This window comes from Ursus maritimus, unplaced genomic scaffold, assembly GCF_017311325.1.
Source record: "Ursus maritimus isolate PB19 unplaced genomic scaffold, ASM1731132v1 scaffold_24, whole genome shotgun sequence".
NCBI lineage: Eukaryota > Metazoa > Chordata > Mammalia > Carnivora > Ursidae > Ursus > Ursus maritimus.
Genome location: NW_024424897.1, coordinates 4512378 through 4520263, shown reverse-complemented (window position 1 = coordinate 4520263; position 7886 = coordinate 4512378). Strand labels below are relative to the sequence as shown.

The 7886-nt window shown below is 61.5% G+C and overlaps 1 protein-coding gene across 8 annotated transcripts in view; it reads left to right on the top strand.

The window, feature by feature from the left end:
* Positions 1-6196, top strand: part of SEPTIN9 (septin 9) — a 132890-nt gene extending 126694 nt beyond the window's left edge. For all 8 annotated transcript variants that reach the window (XM_040640142.1, XM_040640141.1, XM_040640148.1 and 5 more), the window contains 2 exons: positions 3185-3236; positions 4271-6196. In XM_040640142.1, coding sequence (XP_040496076.1) covers positions 3185-3236; positions 4271-4403 — 185 coding nt within the window. In that variant the 3' untranslated portion in view covers positions 4404-6196. The remainder of the gene's footprint in view (positions 1-3184; positions 3237-4270) is intronic.
* Positions 6197-7886: the final 1690 nt, after the last annotated feature.

The following is a 7886-nucleotide window of genomic DNA, read 5'->3' as shown; positions in this document are numbered from 1 at the left end:
TCAAGCTTGGGCACCGAGGCCCCGGCTGGGTGCTCCTGGGCTCATCCATTGCATTGCCCCACTCAGCCACTGGGAGGGGGGCAGGTGGCGTGTCCAGGGCCCACAGCTGTTAGCTGATGGAGCTGTGCCTTCCCCCCGTTCTCCCAGGGGGCAGGGAAATATCCAGAGAGGAAAGGAAGGAGCCATGAGGGGTCCTGCCAAGTTCTGGGTTCTGGTGCTGGTGTTTCATGGCCATGCTGTGTGACCCTGGACAAATCGCTCCACATCTCTGGGCCTAGGACAGGGCTGGGTTATAGCTCTGTCCAGCTCTGAGAACCAGACGGCCCGCCCGCTGCAGAAGTTCCCGGGAACCCCACATCTTGGTGTCCTGGGGCTGCTGTCACAAACGAGCACAGGCTGGGTGGCTTGAAACAGAAATTTCTTCTCATAGTTCCAGAGGCCGGAAGTCAAGGTGCCAGCGGGGTTGGTTCCTTTCGGGGGCCCTGAGGGAGAATGTGTTCCAGGCCTCTCTCCTGGTGGCTGTCGGCCATCCTCCGCGTCCCTTGGCTTGTCCCCAGTCCCCGCTCTGCCTTCAGCTTTCTGACCGTGTCTGTCTTCTCAGGACTTTTGTCATTGGCTTAGCGTCCACTCGAAATCCCTCTTAGTTTCTCTGCCTTAGTTACATCTTGAAAAACTCTTTCCAAATAAGCTCCCGTTCACAAGTCCCGAGGGAGTAGGCAGTTGGACGTGGTTTGGGGGACACAGTTGAACCCCCTCGGGTGGTTCTTCACCCCCGCTCTCTTCCGTCCTCCCTCTTCAGAACAGAGGAGGGAGAAAGGACAGACTGAAACAGGCCACTTGGTCTTCGATCCCGTGGCTGAGGGCCTAGTACAGCCACTGCCCCCTCGCCCCCCATGAAATTGGGCAGATCCTTTAATCCCCCAGGGCCTCAGTTTTCACCATCCTTAAAATGGGTACTATGTGCCAAGATTTTAGTAAAATGACAGAATGTCTCAAAGACTTTTGAAGTTTTGGCGGCAGCAAAAGCTCTAAGAAAATGACCACTGGGGAAATCCATTGGTTGGCGACCTCCCTGCCTCCCTCCCTCCCTCGCTCCCTCCCTCCCTCCATGCAGGCTCATTTACATGCATTATCTTGCTGCGTGTTTAACCCCCTGCCCCCTGCGGCTGTCCCTGCACCCTCCTGCAGAGAGGCCCAGGCTGTGGTACCCCAGGGTCCACCCCTTTGAAAGCCTGGGGGAGGCATGGAGAGGCACACAGACCCGCCCCGGGTGCCCACGTAGGTGCTGGCCGGTTGGTGCAGGATGGTGTTTTCTGAACCAGTGTCTGCTGGCTCTGTCCTGCCACAGCTGTCCCCTCCTCTAGGGGTATCTCTGTGGGAGCCGCACAGCTCCCCGTCCACCTCCCTGTCCACGCAGGCGGTCTCTGAGCCAGGCTTCACTGGGGCTCATCCCGCCTGGCTCCACCTTGTCCTGAAATGTTGGTGTTAGGAACTGTTCCACGGGCGCACGTTCCGGGGGGTGGAGAAGTGTGGGATAAGAAAGGCCCATGGGGTCGCAGGGACAAGGGAAGAGGCTTGGGGGCAGCCCAGGGATGGACGCGCCTCTGCTGCCCCCTGGTGGCCGGCTTCAACCCGCAGGCTCACCTTGGGGTGGTGAGAAACAGCCCCGCAACACCTGTAGGGACAGTGGCGAGGTAGCGGGCCTCCCATTCCTGCAGCCTTCACGAGCACCCTGGAGGAAATTTCTGCCCCCTGTCAGCATAGCTGAACAGCCCCCCAACACTGGCGGCTCTTTATCTCCGGGGCCTTGTGCACTCATAACCGACCAGAGGATGGGCCGCTCCGTGCTGGCCCCTGGTGAGCCTGTGTAACAAGCGCTGGTCCCTCATTCTTGTCCCCCCATCCCTGGTCCGGTTTCTTTGACCTCCCCCCTCCCCCACTGGGTGTGTGCCATCCCGAGGTGGTTCACTCATCCTTGGCAGCTGCCTGGTGCACACAGTTAACTCATCGAATCCCGTTGTGTCCCTGAGAGGTGGGTGACATTTGAGCCCCGCTTTACAGACGAGGAAACTGAGGGTCAGAGAGACCAGGATAAGTCACCGCAGGCCAGGAGAAGCAGCAGCCACGTGCCCGGACTCCCGGCCTGGGGCTCTGTTCTTCCCGCCAGCTCTCACTGCTTCTCCGCGTTCGGTAGTAATGCTGTGTGAGAGTCCGTGGGCAGAAGGTTCCAGTGTGGGCACAGCCCCGTGCTGGTGGGGCCGTGGGGGGAGGGCTGGGGTGTGGAGGGCGGAACCCAGGCCCACCGCAGCTGGAGTAAGGTGGAGGCACCAGGGCTCTCTCTCCCCAGCCCTGCCTGCCAGCTGGTGGGGAGTGGAGGGGGCAGGCCCCTTTCCTGCGTTCTGAACCCCGATTCCCTGAGACCACAGAAGCGGGGCCATAGTGGTACCTTGGGTGCGTGAAGATTGGGTTAAACGTGCAGGCGCCCTGCACCGGCCGCCTTTCCGTTTGACCTCCGTGCCCCTCAGCGCAGACGGCGCCACTCCGCGCGGTCAGAGGGCCTGCACGGGCGTGGTAATCACACGCGCGAGTTACACAGCAGAGCCGTGAACAGGGAGGCTGCCACCAGCTTCGGCCCCAAGCCGCCACCAGGGTGCCGCTCGAGGGGACCTGTGGGCACCTGGGGGTCCCTCCCCGCCCCAGCTTCCCACGTCCCCAGAGCGAACCCTTGCCCTGCAGCTCGTGCTTCGGGCGTGTGTGTGTCGCCGGGAAATGCAGGGCTCCTGCGCTCCGTGTAAATGGTAACATGTGCGGGAGAAGGCCCACCTTTAGTCCCTGCCTTGATCCGTTGCCGCCTGCCCCCCATTTTCAGGGTGTCCTGGGACATGCTGCTCTGGTTCCCAGTGAGGAGCAGTGGTGGCCTGCCGTCCTGTGGCCCACCCCCGGCTGCAGCGTGGCCAGGCTCCTGTACCACGTCCCCACTAGACTGGAGCCCTCTGGAGGGCGGGCGCCCGGTCAGGCCTGCCCTGGTGGTGTCCGCAGAGCCGGGTGCCTGTGGAGCAGTGACTCCCCCCCCTTCCCCCCCACTTGCCCGGGCTCCTCTGGGCACCAGAACTGCTGGCGGGAGGGGAGAGGCAGGGCGGGGGAGGGGCTTCGAGTGACCTTAAAGCTCCTTCTGTCTCCTCAGTTGAGAACACCACCCACTGTGAGTTTGCCTACCTTCGGGACCTCCTTATCAGGTGAGAGAGGGCTGTGGGGTGTTGGCCTTGGCCCCCTGAGGGCCCCGAGAGGGCCTTGAGTCAGGAGTGTGAGCAGTGGGGGGGTAGGCAGAGGTCCTGGATGGCAGCTGGTCAGTCCTCCCCCAGGAGGACCTTGGAAGCCCGTTGTCTAAAACACCTCGTGGAAGTGAAGCCGGAAGTAAAAATCCTTCATCTGTGTGGGAGCACCCGGATGGGAAGGGGCCAGGTTCTGATCACTGCAGCCTGAGTCCCATCGATTCAGGGCCCCAGGGGGTCTACTGTGGGATGGTGTGTGTCTCCCAGTCCCATCCCAGTGTCTTCTGACCCCACCGCTCTGACCTAGCTCAGGCTCCTTGGTTTTCCTTGAGCCTAGGCAAGGAGTAGCCATCCTTAGGCCGTGCCAGCTCGCTGGGCGTGGGCATTTAACTGGAGATAGTGGGGGCTCCAGCCACGGCGCCAGGGGCCCCAGCTTCTCAGTCAGCAGGTGGGTGCATTCAGGGGATGAAGTCCAGTGGAGGGTCAAGGCTGCCTCTTGGGGCCTCTAGGTTGGGGCATGGAATGTGGCTTCCAGAAGTCACCCCACTGTGTTGGAGAGCCTGAAGACCATAAGCCCTTCCGAGCCCCCTTTCCAGTCTGTCCTGTCGGGCTGGGAGGGAGGGAGAACCTGAGCACAGGACTGGTAGGGTCGACCAGCACTCCAGCTCAGGCTGTAGGCCCAGGACCGGCGGTCTCCCACTGGCCACTGGCCCGGTGCTTCTTGATGGCAGCAAGGACATTCCAGCGCTCGCCCTCTGAGTGTGCACCCAGCCCCTGTCCGTGGACTGGCCACAGGCTTGACACAGATGGGGGCATGTGCATTAGAACCTAGGTGTTCTGAGAGGGTCTGGGTCGCCGTGGAGACTGCCTGCAGACGCCCGCCGTGCGCAGGCCTGGGCCGCCTTGCTGGGCCTTCTGAGCCCTCCTGGGCTGAAGGCCTGTCGGGGGGCTGGGGTGGGGGGGGCAGGATCAGCACCTGCGACCTCCTGTCCCCGCAGGACACACATGCAGAACATCAAGGACATCACCAGCAGCATCCACTTCGAAGCTTACCGCGTGAAGCGGCTGCACGAGGGCAATGCCGTGTCCAACGGCGTCGAGGAGAAGGGGCCGGAGGCCCAGGAGATGTAGACCCGCCCTGCCCATGGGACCCTGCCCCCAGTCCTTCCCAGCACCGCCCCCAGGCCCGCCCACATGCCCCATTTTATTTTATTTTATATAATTTTCTCCACCTGTCATCATTCCGCCCCTTTACACGCCGCCAAGTAACAAGGTCACATGTGCCCTCCTGAGTCTCTGCGTTCTCAGCCGCTGACTGTGGGGCGCAGGTGCGGTCTCGGACAGGAGGCCGTCCCTCTGACCGTCCCCGAGGTCTGGGAGAGGCTGGGCCGTGGTCGGGAGGGGCAGGAGAGGACCCGCGGGTTCCGCGACAGCCCCCAGTGCCAGGTGCAGCTCCCGGTCGCCCTCAGCCCCAGCCTCTGAGCGAGGCAGGCTGGTCGGGGGAGCCGGCCTGGTGGACCTGGAGCCCCTTCCTGCCCCCTCCTTCCTGCACAGCCCAGGCCATAACTCGGACCCCTAACTCAGAGCCCCCGCCCTTGCCCCGATCAAGGGAATCGTTAATTCCATGAGATGCGAGTTGCCAATTGCTTAGACACAGGGAGGCCCATTGCCTGCTGCCCGCCCGCCCGCGAGCCCGTCCCGGAGCAGAAAGTGCCTTTATCTCAGCCGTCCACGAGCCAGCCTTCTCTCCCCCGCTGTCCCTGCCACCAGAACTGGGGACAAGTCGGAGAGAGGGAGGTGTGTCTTCATTTCTCCATCGCCCCCACCCCCAGATTTGATTGAGCATGCAAAGGGAGGAAAAAGATGCACCCCACTCCAGCCCACCCCCGTGATTTTGGGGAAGGTCCAAGCAGGTGAATCTGGTGGAGGAACTGAGGGAGGGAGAGGGGACCATGCGGGAAGGAGGGGGCTGTGTGGGCCGGGGCTTTGCCTGTTCAGAGCAGCCCACGTGACCCCAGCGCTTGCCCTGCCCCTTGTGATTGGGAGAGTGTGTTTCTGTCCGTCTGTCTGTCTGTTCAGACATGTCTGTTTAGACATCTCTTTGGCCTAAGAGGCTCTGGTTAAATTACGCCCAGGCGGTACACATTCAGCCGTCCTGGCCCAGGCCTTGCTGACACCTTAACCCCAGGAACTTTCCGTTGCTCTAAAGCTGCCTGGGCTCCTGCACCCCAGAGCCCATCGTAAAGACCCCCCAAAGAGGGAGAGGTCAGGAGGCAGGTGTGCGTGGCCCCTCACGGGGCTGCAGCCCAGCATTTGACAAGCATGGCTCAGCCGGTCCCTCCTGCTCCCTCACCCTCTGTCTCCACGGGGAGACCAGCAGGGAGCCTCCGAGCCGCGCACGGCAGACGGCAGCCTGCCTTCTGGAGAGCGAGGGGCCTGGCGCAGGTCATGAGATGAGACGCAGGGGAGGTACACGCGTTTCTGCTCACCCCAGGCTGGCTTCTTGCAGCCCGTGAGAAAAGCAGCGGGAGGAAGGGGGTGCGGACAGGCCTGTGCTGTGTGTGTGTGTGTGTGTGTGTGTGTGTGTGTACACGTACGTGTCCTTGCATTGTGTGTTCACTCCCCACCTAAGACAGGAAGGACCCCTTAGCGAACCCATTTACTTGCCGACTTGCCCCGTTTTTGCCAAAACTAAGATTGCGAGGAAACGCCCAGCCCCAGCGGCGGGGTGAGGGTGTGGGGCAGCCCCCCGGGCGGGACGGGCTCGCTTTCCTTATCTGTAGCCAGACCCTGACAGGTCGTGAGTTCCACTGGCATCAGTTCCACAGTGGCCTTCTGCTATGTGCCTCCTGAGAAATTCGTCTTTTTGTATAAATAACAAAGTGTTGAAAATGTATTTCCTGAAATAAATGTCCAAACGCAAACCTGGCGGGGGATGTGTTCTCTGCCTGTCCCCAAGGCATGGTTCTGCTTCGAGAAGAAGCCATCGCACTGGTTGCTGAGGACTGTTTCATCTCATGATGGGGAAGCTGGTTTCGGGGAGCTCAGAGGCCCGCGTTTTTGCGGAAAGCCAAGGGCAAAGTTTTCCTGATTTCTTCACTTAAGGAAGCTGGGAAGGGTTTCCCGCAGGGCGACACCGCAAGCCCCTTCTGTTCCTGTAGGGTTGGAAATAAAGTTTCTCTTAAAATTTGCCCTATTAGATCGAACCCTAGGAACTGGTCAGTAGTGGGCGGTAGGTCCCTACCAGTGAGCTTGGTCCCAGAGAGCGCGGCCCTGGGTCGAGGGGTTCGGGAGGCTGCCATGGGTGCGCGTCTCTGCACACCGCCGTGGGCATTCGCCGTGCATAACACACCACCACAAACCGGGCCGCCCCAAACAACAGAAACCTGTTCTCTCCCGGCTCCAGAGGCCAGAAGTCCAAGGCGGAGGTGTCAGCGGACCGTGCTTCCCCTGGCCTTCTACTCCGTGCCCCCTTTTTTCCTTGCAGACAAGAAACAGATCTCTTGTAAGGCGCTCCCGCTGGACTGGGGCCCACCTTCAAATGGCCTCATCTCGTCCTTAACTTAATTACATCTGTTAGGACCCTGTTTCCAAATAAGGCCACGTTCTGAGGTTCTGTCTGAGGACACGAATTTGTGGGGGGGGGGTGCTGTCCAACCCATGGCATCCCCTTCCCCCTCCATCGCTGGGCCTTGGGGACGGGACGGTGGCCCAGGGCCCTGCAGCGGGACTCAGTGATGCGGGTTCGAGGTTTGCTCTGCCACTGACCGGCTGGGTGAGGATTACCTCAGCCCCTAGGCCTCCCCAGCCCTTCCGTCGGGCAGGTTGGCTGGTTCTGCAGAAGGTAAGATGGGTTTCGTGTCCAAATGAGTCAATGGACAGTGGCCACATGGACCATCTGCTTCCTGGATTCTGGGGTGTCACCGGCTGCTGATGTCTGCTGGGGGCACAGGAGGAGGACAGGGTCAGCCTGGGGGTGGGGGCTGCGAGGCCATCATCTCAAGGCGCTTCCGCTCTGACAGCATCTGCTCTTACACTTCTTGACCCTGAAACTCCCCCCTCTCTCCGCCAGACTGAAACCCGTACCCATTCCCATTTTCGCCCCCGCTGCCCTCTCTGGGCCTGGCCTTCTCCAAGCCTTGATCTCGGTTCCAGAATTTGGCTCCTGCCCCTTGTGCCGCTGGTCCCTCACTCGCCAGCCTGACGGGGACCGGGCCACTGGCTCTGCCCCCCCACCTGCACTTCCCATCCAAGGGCAGCCCGGGAATGCCTGCGGTGATGGGGGCCCCTCCCACTCAAGCAGATCCCCTGTGGATCCGGGTGACCAACAGTCCCAGTCTGCCAGGACGTGGGGTTTCCAGGAATGTGGGACTAGCAGTGCTAAAACCGGGATGGTCCTGGGTGAGTCAGGCCAGTCACCCTGTGTAGACCGCACACCACCCTGACCCTTCCCACTGTTCGGGGTCCTGGTCTTGGACTCCTTGGTCCAAGGGGCTCCAGGGGAGCTGGGCTGTTGCCAAGACATCCTGGAGGTGAGTGGGTGGCCCCAAGGACCAGCCACTATGTCCTACTGGCTCTGAGCACCTGTGTGGGGGTGGGATGTCCCGAGGGGGC